The sequence below is a fragment of the Giraffa tippelskirchi genome, chromosome 2 (genome assembly GCF_054371585.1).
Source record: "Giraffa tippelskirchi isolate mGirTip1 chromosome 2, T2T-mGirTip1v1.2.pri, whole genome shotgun sequence".
Lineage (NCBI taxonomy): Eukaryota > Metazoa > Chordata > Mammalia > Artiodactyla > Giraffidae > Giraffa > Giraffa tippelskirchi.
Genome location: NC_137276.1, coordinates 232,644,662 through 232,663,173, shown reverse-complemented (window position 1 = coordinate 232,663,173; position 18,512 = coordinate 232,644,662). Strand labels below are relative to the sequence as shown.

The 18,512-nt window shown below is 41.1% G+C and overlaps 1 protein-coding gene across 9 annotated transcripts in view; it reads right to left on the bottom strand.

Moving 5' to 3' along the window:
• The window catches only part of PIK3R4 (phosphoinositide-3-kinase regulatory subunit 4), a 77,355-nt gene that overhangs the window by 14,531 nt on the left and 44,312 nt on the right, over window positions 1-18,512 (bottom strand). For all 9 annotated transcript variants that reach the window (XM_081573205.1, XM_081573211.1, XM_081573203.1 and 6 more), the window contains 4 exons: window positions 16,689-16,890; window positions 14,591-14,778; window positions 13,660-13,870; window positions 7,725-7,890 (listed from right to left, as the gene is read on the bottom strand). In XM_081573205.1, coding sequence (XP_081429331.1) covers window positions 7,725-7,890; window positions 13,660-13,870; window positions 14,591-14,778; window positions 16,689-16,890 — 767 coding nt within the window. The remainder of the gene's footprint in view (window positions 1-7,724; window positions 7,891-13,659; window positions 13,871-14,590; window positions 14,779-16,688; window positions 16,891-18,512) is intronic.

The following is an 18,512-nucleotide window of genomic DNA, read 5'->3' as shown; positions in this document are numbered from 1 at the left end:
GTTGGTATACAATTGTTCATAGATTTCCTCTGTGCTCCACAGTGACTTTCTCAACAGTAACACCCCGTCTTTCCTTCCTAATGTTAGTAACTTGAGTCCCCTCCCTTTTTAAATTGGTTATTGTAGAAAAGGTTTGTCAGTTTTGACCTTCCCAAAGAACTGACTTTCCCTTTTGCTAGTTTTTCTCGTTTACTTTCTATTCTCTATTTCATTTGCTTCTTTTTTAGTCTTTATGATTTCCTTCTGTCTACTTGCTTTGGGTTTACTTTGCTCTTCTTTTTCTAGATTTAAGGTTAAAGCTAAGTTACTGATTTATGACTTTTCCTCTTTTTAAATACAGATGTGTACAGCTATAAACTTCTCCCTGAATACTCCTTTAACTGCACCCTTAAGTTTTGTTTTGTTGTGTTTTCATTTTCAATCATCTCAAAGTATTTCTCTAATTCCCCTTTGAACCACTGGTCATTTTGCCATGTGCTGCTAATCCTGTGAATTCCCCAAATTTCTGTTACTGCTATCTAGTTTCATTTCACTGTGGTTAAAGAACATACATATTGATACAGCTCAGTGCCTTCAAATTTATTGAAGCTTGGTTTCTGCCCTAGATATTCTGCTGCAGTTGGGTAGAGTGTTAGACCCGGTAGGTCTGCAGTGTGTTCAACTCTTCTATACGGGAAGAGCAGTCAAGTCTCCGGCTCTTACTGTTGAACTCCTTTCCCCTCCAACGTTGTCCGTTTTCCCTCCAGCCCAGGGCTGTGCTGTTAGCAGCGTGTTTGTAATTGCTATTTTTTCCCGATGGGCTGACCCTGTCGTCATTATAAAATATCCTTGTCTATCTCTAGCATGAATTTTTGTGTTAAAATTTTGTCTGAGGTAAGCACAGCCACTCCGGCTCTCTTTTAGAAACTGTCTGCACGGCGTATCGTTTTCAGTCCTTTTATTCTCACACGTCTCTGAACTTAAACTGTTGTCTCTTGTGGGAAACACACAGTCATATCATATTTTGTCTTACTTTCTGCCAACTCTGCTTTTTGACTACATTTAATGTGATTACCAATAAGGTAGGGCTTACGTCTGACATTTTGCTATTTGTTTTTTCTATGTCTTACATGGGTTTACGGTTTTTGTTTTTGCTTTTTTTGGTTGTTGTTCTAGTCCACCACTGCTGTCTTGTGTTATAAAGATATTTTCCAGTACATCATTTTAATCCCTAATTTCCTTTACTACACATTTTTGAGTTTTACTAAACGTTTTTAAGGGTTTCTTTTAGTGGTTCCCCTGGAAAATACAATCAACATCTAAAAACAATCAGATGAGCACCAACTTTGCTCCAATATATCTACTCCCTCCTTCCTTGTCTGTACTGTTACTGTCACACAAATTACACCTTAATGTATTATAACCCTGTCAACGCAGTTTTATAATTATTTCTTTAGGCTTCTTTTAAATCAGGTAGCCGGTAAAAAGAATTACAGAAAAAAACTAACTTGCACTGTCTCATGTCCACTCATGGATCTATCGATGGATCTATTGATACCTTTCCTCAATGCTCTTTATTTCTTCATGTAGTTCAAGTTAGTCTCCTGTCCTTTCCTGTCAGCACAATAGACTCCTTTCGGTATTTCTTTCAGGGAAAATCTGCTGGCAATAAATTCCCTGTTTTTATTTACCTTGGAATATCTTAATTTCTCCTTTGTTTCTGAAAGACAATTCTGTTAGATACAGAATTAGTGACTGTCAGTCTTTTTCTTCCCAGATTCTGAATTTATCATCTCACTGACTTCCAAGCTCCATCATTTCTGATTAAATGTCAGCTATTAACCTTACTGAAGGTCACTCGTACAAGATGAGTCTCTTTTCTCTTTTGCTTCAAGATTTTCTTTCAACAATTTGCTTATCATGTCTCTCGTGCGGCTCTCTTTGATCTTTAAGCTATTTGGAGTTAGCTGAGCTCCTCAGATGTGCAGAGGAATGTTTTTCCCCAAATCTGGGGGTGGTTCAAGCCGTGTTTCTTCAAATATTCCCGTTCCTCTCTCTCCTTGCCTCCTGGGACTACCGTGTGTGCTGGCGCCCCTGATGGTGCCCACAGGCCTCTGAGGCTCTGCTCAGTTCTCTTTATTCCCTTTGGGTTTTCAGGCCTCTGAATGGATGTCAACTGATCTATTTTCAAGACCCTGGTTTTTTCTCTTGCCAGTTGAAACCTGATGTTCAGCCCTGAACGCTTCATTTCTGTTATTATGCTTTTCAACTCCAGGATTTCTGTTTATCATTTCTATCCCTTTACTGACATTGTCTATTTGATGAGACATTTTTCTCATAATTTCCTTTTAATCCTTTAGATGTGATTTCTTCTAATTCTCTGAACATATTTTTAATCACTAATTTAAAGTCATTGTCTAGAAAGTTTAGTGAGGTACTGTTTCTATTACCTGCATTTCTTCCTGTATATAGGACATGCTTTCCTATTTCTTTGCCTCACTTTTAACTTTTGTTCAAAACTAGACATTTTAATTGGCTAAGTACTGACTTCAGAAATAAGATACCAATGTTGTCACTGCTTGTTTAGTGACTTGCCTACACCAATTCTACAAAGTCTTTATTTCTCATGTGTGGCCACTGAACTCTCTCTTCAGTTAGATTAGTGATCAGCTAATGACATTTCCTGGTATCATTAAAGAACCTGCCTGCCAATGCAGGAGACATGGGTTCAATTCCTGGATTGGGAAAATGCCCTGGAGAAGGAAATGGCAACCCACTCCAGTATTCTTGCTTGCGAAATTCCATGGGCAGAGGAGCCTGCTGGACTACAGTCCATGGGGTTGCAAAAGCCAGACACAACTTAGTGACTAAACAACAATGACATTTCCTTACATCTCATGAAGTGATGCGGGATCCAGCCCTTGTGAGGCTCTCTGTGCTAGCTGCGGCACACCTTCAACAAAGCCGTCTGCAACTCGGCCTTATCCTTCTCCTGCTCGCACAGAGACCCAAGGTCAGCCAGAGGTAAGAACCTGCAGCCTCCTGAGCTCTTTATCGGGCTTATACACCACCCTGCAAGTGCACGTGGCCTTACAGACACCCATGCAGACATCCAAACTTTTCAAAAGCCCCTACTGATATCGCACACTTGCTTTAAAGTTTTTCATCAGCCTCTTCTTAGCTACAACTGGGACTGCCACCTCAGGCAGCTGCAGTGTTAAACAAATCCCATCAATAATTTCAACAAATGCTCCATGGGTAGAGTTTTTCCTCAAAGAACAAAGTAATAGGTTAAATAAAGACAGGACAGGCCCTGATCATAGAGATTTACAGCAAGCTGGCCAAACAGTGATAATTCTCTGGAAACAGGGCTTTGGAGGAGTTCCAAAGCCTTTATGACCCTTCCAGTGGCTACTAGGCCGTTGCTTTTCACGGTTATTGCAGTTGTGGGGCTGTAAGTTTTCCAAGCCACTGTACAGCTTGGAAGTAGTGCGGGATGAAATCAGGGCTCACATACATGGCTCGCTGTTCTGATAGTCAGCCATTTTTCTCAAACAACAATTTTCAGATTGATGAAGGACTTTAGTTTCTAGAATTCTGAAAAAGTTGACAGCTTTTGTCAGTGTTCTCATTGTTTTTAAGGAGGAAAAAAATTTTAAAAACCTTACTCTGTCATTCTAAAAACAGAAATCCTACATGAGTTCTTAAGTCTACTTCTCAAACCTGTATTTTCATACACTATATCAATATATTCCATACCAAAAAAATGTATTTCTACAGCAGTCACTTTATTTCCATAATAATCACTTAATCATTCAGTCTCACTCCTACTGCTGAATCTTCAGTTTGCTCCCAGTTTTTTTACAATTAAAAAGGAAGCTAGAAAAGATAACCCCCAGAATGGGAGAAAATAAGCAAATGAAACAATTTACAAAGGATTAATTTCCAAAATATACAAGCCGCTTATGCAACTCAATACTATAAAAACAAACAACCCCATCAAAAGTGGGAAAAAGACCTAAATAGACATTTCTCCAAAGAAGACAAACAGATGGCTAATAAACACATAAAAAAGATGATCAACACTGCTCATTATTAGAGAAATGCAAGTCAAAACTACAGTGAGATATCACCTCACACACACGGGTCAGAACGGCCATCATCAAAAAATCTACAAACAATAAATGCTGGAAAGGGTGTGGAGGAAAGGGTACCCTCTTGCTTTGTTGGTGGGAATGTAAACTGATACAGCCACTATGGCAGAGAGTATGGAGATTCCTTAAAATACCAGGAATGAAACTACTGTATGACCCGCCAGTCTCACTACTGGGCATATCCCCTGAGGAAACCATAACTGAAAAAGACACATGTACCCCAGTGTTCACTGCAGCCCTGTATACAACAGCCAGGACATGGACGCAGCCCAGATTGCCCACCAACAGATGAATGGGTAAAGCTGGCTTTGGTGTATATATACACAATGGACTATCACTCAGCCATAAAAAGGAACACATCTGAGTCAGTCCTAACGAGGTGGATGAACGCAGAGCCTATCACACAGAGGGAAGTCAGTCAGAAAGAGAACAACAAGCATGTGCTAACACACATATATGGAGTCTGGAAAGATGGTACTGATGAACCTATCTGCAGGGCGGCAGTGGACACGCAGATCACAGAAGAGATGTGTGGACACAGCGGGGGAGGGTGGGTGGGACGAATGGAGAGTTCACGTGGAAGCATACGCACTGCCGTGTAAACAGAGAGCCACCGGGAGTTTGCCCTGTGACTCAGGGAATGCAAACTGGGGTTCTGTGACAACCTACAGGAGTGGGATGGGGTGAGGGGTGGGAGGGAAACTCAAGAGGGAGCCATATATGTCTATGGCCGATTCAGGTTGATGTTTGGCAGAAATCAAAACAATACTGTAAAGCACTTATCCTTTGATTCAAAATAAATAAAAATGTTAGGAAAAAAAAAGCCTCAAAACTAAATATCTAAATTTATTCTTTTTTCTCCTTAGAATATGTTCATCATAAAGGCTTGTGATATATAATGTCCAAAAGCCTTCCAGGGATGATGGGTGTATGAACTATACTCACCAAAGGTCACTGTGTAAGAACACCCGACTGTTTTACTAGGCTTTCATGCCCCTTGGCACCTGCATTTGAGAGCTGCTGACAAATCTCTTTCTTACACCCTCCCTTCTGTTGCAGTATGACATAACTTAAATGGTTTCTTCTCTCTTCTTTTCTGACTGCTCTCTTCCTATCCCTGAAATTCAATTTTGTAAAGTTCAGGCCTCAGGGTAACCCTTTACTTTAGGGTAGCCATATCACTCAAAAACTTCAATTTCTAACACTATCTATGACTCTAAACTATGTAATGCTAACACTGATAACTTTCTTGCACATCTTTTCATTGGAATAAAACTCTACTTAGATGTTTTACCATCAAATTTGGCAAGTACCAAACACATCAGTCTTTCCTAAAATTGAGACGCTAAATGAGCCAAAAACGGGGTAGCACAAAAAGCATAATATGGAAAATACAGTTTAGAATACTACGAAGGGTTAAATTTTTAAAATCTATGTAGAAGTTAAAAAAAAAAACTGCAATTTTTCAAGAATTAGTCCCCAAGGAAAAACTGAAAGCTTTAAGTCAAATAAGAAAGAAGCACAAGACCCAGATGGCCTAAATCACGATCCAATTCAAGGAGAAAGGCGGCGCTGGAACGGGGTGGTCAGCCAACATATCGCGTGGGGGAAAGGCCTCGGCAGTCAGGATGTACTAGTGAGACTTCCTAAGAAAACACAGCACCGCTTCTCTGGCTCTTTCCCAGCCACCAGCTGCTCCCCACATGGTTCTGGAAATAAGAACAGCCTCCTTCTCCCTCATCAGTTCACAAAGGCACGTGATGAGGGCAACACTTCCTGTTCCCTTGCCGTCTTTCTCCCCCTGGACCTGGAACGAAGCACCTCCAGGCTAAGGCCCACAGTCTGCTCTTACAGGCAAGACAGCGGCCGTTACAGCAAAGCAGGAGAGCAGTGTGTCCAGAGGACACCCATTCTCCTAAACATCATACAAGCTTCCAGAGACTACAGTTACTGTCAGCTCAACTGCCACATTTTCTGGTTTACCACTGCCTAAAATATGACACTGGGACACAGAAGGCATGGCTCTGCGGCAAAAATCATTTGGAATTAACAACAGAGGTTTTCACAAAGTTAACGGGTGATTCCAAGTTTTTACTTGAGAGGTTTACGCAAATCAATTAAACTTACCCTCCTAATAAAAGCAATAATGAATACAAATAATGATAATAATAACAAAGAACCATTTGGAAAATAGTTATCAGAGGAGGTTTTTAAAACATTAATCAAAACGCTAATAATGGTGGGGGAAAATCAAAATAATAGCTGCAGGCAGGGAGGAGGCAGGCATTTTATGCAAAGCCACATAAGGGAACATTCTACTTATGTTCTGTATCTTGAGAGTGGTTTTTAAGTTGCGCAAGTATGTGTATTTGTTGGATCTGGAATGGTTAAGATCTGTGTGCTTCACAGCATACAAATTTTATGCCCAAGAAGAAAAGGAGAACTACAGATAAATATTAGCAATACACACACTGAAATTTTTAGGAGAAATGTCCTGATATCCATGACTCACTTTGAAAGTGACGGAAAAACAGCACAGTCAATGAACTGATAACAAGAAAAGCACCAAAGACTCCCCACACCTTTTCATGTACATAGATTCAATTTTGATTTCTAATAGCTTTCTTTTCAGATCCAGACCATATTAGGCATACAACAAATATGAATATCAAGTAGGGACACACCTATAAAGTTGTACAAATCTAAAATACTCCCCCCACTTATCATAACCTCATCATGCATCTTCAAGATTTCAAGTAGTAATTACATCTCTCTTGACTGGGCACTCTAATCATTTTCTACTTTCTCTGTTGCTCACACTCCATCTAACTCATTCAGCAAATCTTGCTGACTCCAGCATCAAGACATACCCGGAATCTGATCACTTCCCACTACGCCCCCCATCTCGCTCAGTGACAGAAAAAGCCTCCTAATCCTTCTACCCTGCACCCCCTCAGTCTATTCTCCACACGAGCACCAGAGTCATTCTGTTGAAGTTTGACTCAGATCCTGTCTCTCCACCACGCGGAACCGTCTGAAGGCCCCCGCCTCGCTCAAAGCCCGAGCGCCTCACGACAGCCTGCAAGGCCCTGTGACCTCGGGCCCTCTGACTTCCTCCTCCCTCACACAGACCCTTCTGCTCCGCCTCGAACATGCCAAGCATTCTTCTGTCTCAGAACCTCTGAGGCCCACGTTTCCTCTGCTGAGAAGGCCCTTTCCCAGGACATTCACGTGGCATTTTCTCTCACCTTTGTCAGGGACTTGGTTACATGATACCTTCTCCGTGAAGAAGTCTCTAGCCAGTTTCTTTAAACACTAGTCTACCCCACCTACTGCATTCTCTGTCCCTCTCTTTTGCTATGATTTTTCTCCATAACATATCTTACCTGTTTTACTTACTTATACACTGTTTATTGTCCGTCACCTCCCACTGAAGGAGTTTCCCAGAACCTGCATCTGTGTCTATTATCACTGCGGTAGTCCTGCTCCCTAAAGCAGTGCCTGTCACGGAGCAGGCCCTCAGTACACACACACTGACTGGGTGGGTGGGTGGGTGGGCGGGGGCAGACTCCCCACCTCTGAGCAGGTTACCTGGTGGTGGTGGTCTTCCCCTCCATCTTCTGACTGTTCCAGATTTTCACTGTGCCGTCGTTTGAACACGTGGCAAACAGTGAATGTTCGTCAGAGACTCTAATCCGATTCACAGCAGACTTGTGTTCGTGAAGATGTGCAACGAGTAGCCCCTTAGGCCGCCACCCTGAGGAAAACCAAGACTGTGTCTTAAGTTTCAGTTTACAAATACAATCTTCCCTTTACACCCAACTACAAGCATCAACAGCCAACAGAACAGTTCATAAGAGTGGAACAAAGGGTCCCAACAGCTAGTCAATACTGAGTGGCCTACTGGACCACCACAGATACTATCGCCTATGAAGGAAGATACCCTTTCAAACAGCCTTAGAAAAGACTGCCCTAGGGCCTTCTCCAACGTCTGAGAAGGCACACTAGTTCCCTGCTACCAGGAAAAACCCCGACTACTTGTTCAACAGCAAGAGGTAATGACTACTTGATGCAGAGAAATGGGGCCCTAGGGAGGCAGCCCACTCCAAAAACCTCAAAGACCCAGATCTATCACACCACAGGGTGACCTTGGGGTACTTTATTTAAACTCTGTGGGTTTCAATTTCCTCAAACGTAAAATGAGGGGAAAATTACTCAACCCACACAATGACTGTGTGGATAAACGAGACATAAAGAGTCTAACACTGTCCCAGGCCCACAGTAAACACCCAAATGTAGATTTCTTCTCTACCTGCAATCATTTATTCTATGACATCCACAGATTGGTATAAACAGGATTATAAATTAGGCTCAGAATGCCCAAGGATTTTCTAGTGCTTTATGACATCTATACACTTTATGTATATTCTTTTCATGCATAATTCATTTCCTGATAAATCACAAATTCACTGAGGCCAGAGACTATGTTTTATCCATCCTGTATCATTCACAATATCCAGCATAGGTCTTTGCATATAACAATCTTCAATGTTTGATTAAAAAAACTTTATATTTAGGCATAACATTTAATAATATTTAATACTAATCAATTTTAAAATAAAACTTAGAGGGTGAGACAGGGTGGGAGGTGGGAGGGAGGTTCAGAAAGGAGGGGACATACATACATTGTTCAGTTGCTCAGTCATGTCCAGATCTGCAACTCCATGGACTGTAGCATGCCAAGCTTCCCTGCCTTTCACCATCTCCCAGAGCTTGCAAAAACTCATGTACATTGAGTCAGTGATGCCATCCAACCATCTCATCATCTGTTGTCCTCATCTCCTCCTGCCTTCAATCATTCCCAGCATCAGGGTCTTTTCTAATGAGTCAGCTCTTCGCATCAGGAGCCAAAGTATTGGAGTTTCAGCTTTAGCATTAGAATCTGTCCTTCCAATAAATATTCAGGACTGATTTCCTTTAGGACGGACTCGTTAGATCTCCTTGCAGTCCAAGGGACTCTCAAGAGTCTTCTCCAACACCACAGCTCAAAAGCATCAATTCTTCAGCATTCAGCCTTCTTTATGGTCCAACTCTCACATCAATACATGACTACTGGAAAAACCAAAGCTTTGACTAGATGGACCTTTGTTGGCAAAGCAATGTCACTGCTTTTTAATACACTATGTTTGTGATAGCTTTTCTTCCAAGGAGCAAGCATCTTTTAATTTCATAGCTGCAGTCACCATCTGCAGTGATTTTGGAGCCCAAGAAAGTAAAGTCTATCACTGTTTCCATTGTTTCCCCATCTATATGCCATGAAGTGATGGGACTGGATGCCATGATCTTAGTTTTCTTAATGTTGAGTTTTAAGCCAACTTTTTCACTCTCCTCTTTCATCTTCATCAAGAAGCTATTTAGTTCCTCTTTGCTTTCTGCCGTAAGAGTGGTGTCATCTGCATATCTGAGGTTATTGATATTTCTCCCTGCAATCTTGATTTCAGCTTGTGCTTCATCTAGCCTGGCATTTCGCATGATGTACTCTGCATGTAAGTTAAATAAGCAGGGTGACAATATATAGCCTTGACATACTCCTTTCCTAATTGGGAACCAGTCCATTGTTCCACATATGGTTCTAACTGCTACTTCCTGACCTGATTTCTCAGGAGGCAGGTCAGGTGGTCTGGTATTCCCATCTCTTGAAGAATTTTACAGTTTGTTGTAATCCACACAGTCAAAGGCTTTAGCATAGTCAATGAAGCAGAAGTAGGTGTTTTTCTGGAATTTTCTTGATTTTTCAATGATCCAGTGGATGTTGGCAATTTGATCTCTGGTTCCTCTGCCTTTTCTAAATCAAACTTGAACATCTGGAAGTTCTCGGTTCATGTACTGCTGAAGCCTAGCTTGGAGAATTTTGAGCATTACTTTACTGAAAGTATGTGACATGAGTGCAATTGTACAGTAGCTTGAACATTCTTTGGCACTGCCTTTCTTTGGGATTTGAATGAAAGCTGACCTCTTCCTGTCCAATGGCCACTGCTGAATTTTCTAAATTTCCTGGCATACTGAGTACAGCACTTTGACAACATAGTCTTTTAGGACTGGAAATAGCTCAGCTGGAATTCCATCACCTCCACTAGCTTTGTTCGTAGTGATGCATCCTAAGACCCACTTGACTTTGCACTCCAAGATGTCTGGCTCTAGGTGAGTGATAACACCACTGTGGTTATATGGGTCATGAAGATCTTTTCTGTATAGTTCTTCTGTGTATTCCTACCACCTATTCTTGATATCTTCTGCTTCTGTTAGGTTCATACTGCTTCAGTCCTTGTATTTACCCATCTTTGCATGAAATGTTCCCTTGGTATCTCTAAATTTCTTAACGAGATCTCTCGTCTTTCACATTCTATGGTTTTCCTGTATTTCTTTGCACTGATCACTGAGGAAGGCTTTCTTATGTCTCCTTGCTATTTGTTGGAACTCTGCATTCAGATGGATATATCTTTTCTTTTCCCCTTTGCCTTTTGCTTTTCTTCTCCAGACAGACATCTTGCCTTTTTGCATTTCTTTTTCTTGGGGATGGTTTTTTTCACTGCTTCCTGTACAATGTCACAATCCACTGTCCATAGTTCTTCAGGCACTCTGTCAGATCTAATCCCTTGAATCTATTTGTCACTTCCACTATATAACCATAAGGGATTTGATATAGGTCATTCCTGAATGCCCTAGGGTTTTCCCTACTTTCTTCAATATAAGTCTGAATTTTGCAATAAGGAGTTCATGATCTGAGCCACAGACAGCTTCTGGTGTTGTTTTGGCTGACTGTATAGAGCTTCTCCATCATCAACTGTGAAGAATATCATCAATCTGATTTCGGTATTGACCCTCTGGGGATGTCCATGTGCAGCGTTGGCTCTTGTGTTGTTGGAAGCGCATGTTTGCTATGACCAGTGCGTTCTCTTAGCAAAACTGTTAGCCTCTGCTCTGCTTCATTTCATATTCCAAGGCCAAACTTGCCTGTTACTCCGGGTATGTCTTGACTTCCTACTTTTGTATTCCAGTCCTCTATAATGAAAAGGACATCTTTTTTGGGTGTTAGTTCTAGAAGTTCTTGTAAATCTTCATAGAATCATTCAACTTCAGCTTCTCTGGCATTAGTGTTGGGGCACAGACTTGGATTACTGTGATACTGAATGGTTTGCTTTGGGAAGAAATAGAGATCATTCTGTCGTTTTTAAGACTGCACCCAAGTACTGCATTTAGGATCCTTTTGCTGACTATGACGGCTACTCCATCTCTTCTAAGGGATTCTTGCCCAGAGTAGTAGATATAATGGTCATCTGAGTTAAATCCACCCATTCTGGTCCAGTGCAGCTCTCTGATTCCTAGAATGTCGACGTTCACTCTGCCATCTCCTGTCTGACCACTTCCAATTTGCCCTGATTCATGGACCTAACATTCCAGGTTCCTATGCAATGTTGTTCTTTACAGCACCAGACTTTAGTTTCACCACCAGACACATCCACAACTATGCGCTGTTTCTGCTTTGGCTCAGCCTCTTCATTCCTTCCGGAGCTATTTCTCCACTCTTCTCCAGTAGCACACTGGGCACCTACTGACCTAGGGAGCTCATCTTTCAGTGTCATATCTTTTTGTGCCCAGAAGCCAATACAGTAATGCAAAGCAATCATCCTCCAATTAAAAATAAACAATTTTTTTTAAAAAAGCTATGCTGAATATCTATGCCTGTTAAGTAACAAAAATGTCATCTTAAAATCAACTTACTTCTTTTACCAACAAAAATGAAACCAAGACCATTGCCAAACCTAGCATATGCAACAGAAAAATACCATTCCTCCTGCATCTTTAGCTCACAGGTGTGGAAAGAACAGCTGAATGTGATTTCTAAAGAGGATATGCTGGATTTGAGAATACTCAAAAACACTCCGTCATGAAGTCTAGATAATAGAGCAGGTTAGGTCGAAATTTCCCCCAAGAGAAAATCAATTTCACAAAACCACTCAAGTGTGGAAAGAAAAAGAAATCAAAAGTCCAACAGTCACTAGACATTTCCTGAGCCACAAAATCTGACACCTTTTCTGGGATTACTGAATAAAATGTATAGCTTCACTTAAGTATAAAATGCCACTTATAAAGACAGATTCTATAGTAAAATAGACAGTGTGTGATCAACATTTTTTGTTTTCAAAGCAAGGATGGTAAATCATATTGAACTGTATTATAGAAACAACTTAAACATTCCAGGGCATTTATTTTCATTTAAAAAAAAAAAACAAAAAAACTATGTGACTAAAGAACCACTTAATAATATTTCTAAAATCTTTAAATCATTGCTCTCCACTGACATTTTTCCCACATTCACAATGGAAGCCTGTGGGAACTCACATGGTTTTTCAATCTCTACCCAGTACTTTGGCCACCTGATGCAAAGAACTGACTCACTGGAGAAGACCCTGATGCTGGGAAAGATTGAAAGCAGGAGGAGAAAGGGACGATGAAGGATGAGATAGTTGGATGGCATCACCGACTCAACAGACATGAGTTTGAGTAAACCCCGGGAGTTGGTGATGGACAGGGAGGTCTGGTGTGCTGCAGTCCATGGGATCGCAAAGAGTCGGACATGACTGAGCAATTGAACAGACTGACCCATAAGCATATATTTCTTCTCAGTTTTCAAATTACATTTTTATTATTAAAATCTATACAGAAACTCATTAAAAATGTTTTTAAAAATCTGCCAATCCAATATCAGAGACGAGCTCCACCACGTAACACTGGGCATGTCTGTTAACAGCTGAGCCACAATTTCCATCTGAAATATCTCTCAAGTTTCTTTCAATTTTCTCAGAATACAGAAGTGTTTTCCCAAAAATCTTAATGTTGATGACTGCTGAGTGATGGTTATAGATGATTTTGTTTTTCTTTAAAGCACTCATTATTTTCCAAATGTTTTCACCTATTTTTTTCAGAAAATTCATAGTTATGAACGCTTCAGAAATTGAAAACCAAAGTTTACTCGAGGAAGGCTGACATTTAGTGAGAAAGTGGCATGACGCTAAGCAGGCAGGGAAAACCCAGCACTGTAAATGGGGAACATGGGCCACAGACAAGATAAAACAGTAGATAACAGGCCTAAAAGGCACTGCCAGAGACAAGAAGATCTGAATTCCACAAATACTGACTTGAGATTTCTCACTTACTGGTTCTTCCTGTGGGCTTGCTTTCGTATTTTATATATATATGTGTGTGTGTGTGTTTAGGTTGCACCAGGTCTTAGCTGCAGTATGCAGGATCTAGTTCCCTGACCAGGGATCAAACCTGGCTTGCCTGCACTGGAAGCGTGGAGTCTTAGCCACTGGACCAGCTGGGAAGAGCACTAGGTATCCTGCTTTCAGAGTGACTGCTCTGTGATCCCTTCCTTTGCCTAGCAGCTGTTACCAGCTTCTTGCACGGGCTCCAGGCCCTGGCACCGGGCTGGAGCACAGCCGCCCGTCAGCGGCACACGTACCCGGAGGGGGGGGCTTGCTCTCCCACTCGGCGTTCTCCATCATCTGCTTAGCGATCCTCTCGGCGTTGCACTGCTCCCGTTTCTGCTGGATGAGCTGCTGAAGCTCGGTTTTACACGTTGTGATCCGGATCTGGTAAGTGGACGGTAACACTGTACTACTTAAAACCTGTACTGTTGGTTTTCTGTTTTGGACATTTGTCACTTCTGGGACCTGCAAAATCAAAAGAGTAAGTATCTGTGTCATAAGGAAAGTATGTTTGATGATTAAAATGTACCCATGGTCTATGTATTACACCAGACTTTTGTCCTTATTAATGTACCAATTTTTAAATCCATCTAAATACAGGGACATATTTTTCAGTGAAAACCTAATTAAAATAAAGTTTAACCACTAATTCCAAGTCTCTATTTTTAAAAAAATTATTAGTGTTTCAATCATATTAAACGAAAATCTTCATTAAGTGAAAAAAAGAAAAAGAAGTTTATCAGTTGATTCAATTAAAATATAATTGGCTAGGGAAGAATTACTGCAAATTAAAAACTTCAAATATATCCAAACCATGATGACATTTCTCACACAGAGTAAACTTGGGACTTTTCTTCCCAGAAGTATTTTTGCTATCTTACAGATATAACTATGTTATATTAAATGAAGAATAAAAGAAGATTTCAAAGGTTCACTGCAGCCTATGACTGGAATCATAGTTCATAATGACGTCTTCACCCCACAGTTTCAGACCACCTTATTTGGTGCTTTCAATACTAGATTTCCCTTTGGCTATGAAGATAAACCTCTCCTGGAAAGAAAAACATCCTTCCTAAAAGACACGTCACTCTTGACTTTTCCAGCACAGTGCACAGCCTTTAAACATCCAAAACAGCAGAATGAGATCCACCGACAAAGAGCGCGCTACTTCCGGGATGCCGATACCTGCGGAGAAGTCGACAAAGGAGCGCAGATACCAGCGGAGGACTCGGAGCGCGGCGGCTTCCCAGCCGGCATCACCTCCTGATCACTCCCTTTAGGCAGGGGCTGCTGGATGCTCGGTGGTTCCAGCGAGCCAAACATGCTTTTCCACTCTTCATTGACATTTGAGTCTTGTTTCACATGTTTTCTAGCTATGAAAAAAAGATCAGGATAATCTGAAGGAGCCTCTATGACAAATACGTGCTTTTAGTACTCTTTGTGTACGCGGGGTGGAGGAAGAGGGGACAGCATGGACTTCATGCGCTATTAGATCTTCACGAGGGCCAATTTATTTATATTCACATATAAACTCCCTAGTTCTCATTTCATCTCTAGGGCAGATGGACAGATGTACTTTCAACAGTGTTAGTAATTGGACCTAACTGCTTCCTAGTTGTCCAAGGCTAGCTCAATTTCAAGGAAACACTTTACCTGAAGAACCAACAAAAACATCACTTTTTCAAATGTCACTGACTACACTGATAAATATGACCTCTCTATATCCAGAATCAGTTACATGGGGTGAAGAAAAGAAGAAATAAAAAGTCATTTGCATTCTTATGCATATCCCTGCACATGTCTGTCAGCGTTTCTGTGAGAAATTTCCAGAAATGAAAATGAGAGTCAAGTAGTAAAAAAATAATAATATGTTCAATTTATAAGCTCAAAAACAGTGAATGAAAATGCTCATTTCCCTGCCACTTGCTGACACAAGCATCATCAGTCTTCACTAATCACCAAGGCAGAGAATGGCATCTCCTTTCTATTTGCATTCATTTCACTGTTTACCTTTTAAATGTGTATTTCTATTCTATCACTTGTATGTTCAAATCCTTCACTGTTTTTCCTTCAGGTGCTTGTGGTTTTTCTTATGAACCTGTGTAAGTGCTTCATATTTTATGGCTATAAGTCAGGAGTCCCCACCCCCGGGTCATGGACTGTTAGCAACCAGGCTGCACAGCGAGAGGGAAGGAGCCAGTGAGACGGAAACCATCCCCATCCCTCATCTGTGGAAAACTGTCGGTCACTGGTGCCAGAAAGGTTGGGGACTGCTGCTATAAACCATTAATAGTTAAGTTGCAAATACTTTATTCCAAGTTCAACAGTTAGAGGTCTTTTCTTTCTTTAAAGTAATTCATCAGCTGCCCTCAAAATCTGATACTAGAATGTTGTTGTTAGTTTGCTAAATCGTGTCCGACTCTTTGCAGCCCCAAGGACTGTAGCCCACCAGGCTCCTCTGTCCATGGGATTTTTCAGGCAAGAACACTGAAGTGGGATGCCATTTCCTTCTCCAGGGGATCTTCCCAAGCCAGGAATCAAACCTGTATCTCCTGCATAGAAGGTGGATTCTTTATCACCCAGCCCCCGGGAAAGCCTGATACTGGAATACAAGGATTTTAAAAGGCATGTACTTGGAAGTGAGTATATCTCCAAAAAAGGTTAAAAGGAAGAATGCATGAGATCTTAAAACCCTCACACAATCAATGCCAATGTCACAAGAGCCAACAGGTTTAAATCTCAAGACTTAAAATCACAAAAATTCCATGTACAGAAGAGCCTGGTGGGCTACAGCCCATGGGATCACAGGGTCAGACACAACCGTATGATTAACGCTTTCACTTTCAAATCACGAATGCGTCTCTCGTTTGCAAGACTGTTCAATTCACTGGCCGTTACCCACTAGTGACAAGCTAGGGAACTTCACCCTCATTTTACATAGACTATTGACCTCGGGTTGGTGCTTAAAGGATTAAAAAATAGAATTTTGCCTTCAATCATATACTTCCACAGAGGCAAATGGGCTTTGAGAGTCAGACTTTGGATTGAATTCTGACTCCACACATACGAATCCATGAATTTGGAAAGTTACTTAATTTCTTAACTAAGTCCACTTCACCTTTCCTCCCCCAAATCTTCTTGCTATTAAATATACACAGAGTCATTCACTCACTGTATCTGAAGGTTCTATATCTGAGAAATGTGACTTCTTAGTTTTACTACTAAAAACTTATGAAATAACTAATAATAACATGGTAACATACACACAGAGAAATGTACTAACCTCGCTTGTCATCTGGTTCCTGTTTGGTTTTAACAAGATCAACTTGTCTCCCAGTTATACCTAACGTCGCCAAATCAATCACACCTTTCTGACTACTATCATGGAGATGACTCTGATCCACTATATTGGCCTTTGCTTTGTTAGATTTCATCATGAAGTCTTTCAAAGCCAGAAGCTTGTCTTCCTCCTCCTCTGTCATTCCCTAAAAACAAACAAAACCATATGCCCTAGGTTATTTCTGCAAGTAATAACAGGCCTCAAAATGACTAACAACTGAAGGATCAAACCACTTGATTTAAAATTTAAGAGTAAGAATGGTAAAATGAAGCAAGCAAAGGCAAGAGAAAAAGAAACTGTCAATACAGAACATGACTCTCATCTCCCAGGACACTCGCCCCCTACTGGGCATTTTCTACTTTGTATCGTGATTTACATCTTAACATTCTTTCTAGAAGGCAACATTCAAATATAATTCACCTTTGAAACCTCCAAAGAACTTAATACAGAGCATGGCAGATCTTTAATATATAACTTTGAATAAATAAACATTTAGTATCTGAACTGAAATTCTGCACGTACAATATGAAGCAGAATAAAGTGTGTATGCTTGGACTCTGTCCCTAGATGTGCTGGCGTATGTGGTGGGACACTGCGGTGAAGGCGCCCTGATACAGGAAAGCGTTCTGAACGCCCGCCTCATGGACTGACAGGCAAACGTCAGCAACACACTTGCCAGCGTCCTATGGTAACAGGAAGGCTGGAGGCAGGCCGCTTCAGTTCAAATTCCAGCTGTGTTATTTACAATCTCTATGGCCGTGAGCAAGCCACCCCCTTTCTCTGGACCTCTATTTACCTTTGAGGATAATTACTAGCACCCATCTAATAAGACTGCTATAAAATTTTAGTAAGCTAATCCACATAAGACAAAACACTTCAAACTGACAGCTAATGAATACTAATTAATGTAAATAATGAATTCGAGGTGCAAAGTAAAAATTCTGTTACTTGGAGCAGTTCTGCATTTTCTTAACTTTCCAACCTCCATCAACTCTTGTAGAATGTTTTTATTATGCAAACGAAAAAATTAATAAAATGACAATTCCCTAAGGCCTCAATCTAAAATCCCTCCAAGGAGTAAGCATCTTTTAATTTCACGGCTGCAATCACCATCAGCAGTGATTTTGGAGCCCCCAAAAATCAAGTCTGACACTGTTTCTACTGTTTCCCCATCTATTTGCCACGAAGTGATGGGACCGGATGCCATGATCTTAGTTTTCTGAATGTTGAGCTTTAAGCCAACTCTTTCACTCTCCTCTTTCACTTTCATCAAGAGGCTCTTTAGTTCTTCTTCACTTTCTGCCATAAGGGTGGTGTCATCTGCATGTCTGAGGTTATTGATATTTCTCCCAGCAATCTTAATTCCAGCTTGTGTTTCTTCCAGCCCAGTGTTTCTCATGATGTACTCTGCATAGAAGTTAAATAAGCAGGGTGACAATATACAGCCTTGACATACTCCTTTCCCTATTTGGAACCAGTCTGTTGTTCCATGTCCAGTTCTAACTGTTGCTTCCTGACCTGCATACAGGTTTCTCAAGAGACAGGTCAGATGGTCTGGTATTTCAGAATTTTCCACAGTTTATTGTGATCCACACAGTCAAAGGCTTTGGCGTAGTCAATAGAGCAGAAAGGACGGCTCTGCTTCAGTGCTCTAAACATATTCTTCAGTCCACACAAGGGAAGGCCAGGGCGAAGGCTGAGAGCAGAGACGCCCCGACCACGGAGGAGCTCTAAACATACTCTGATGAGCAAAAGCAGCCAGTCACA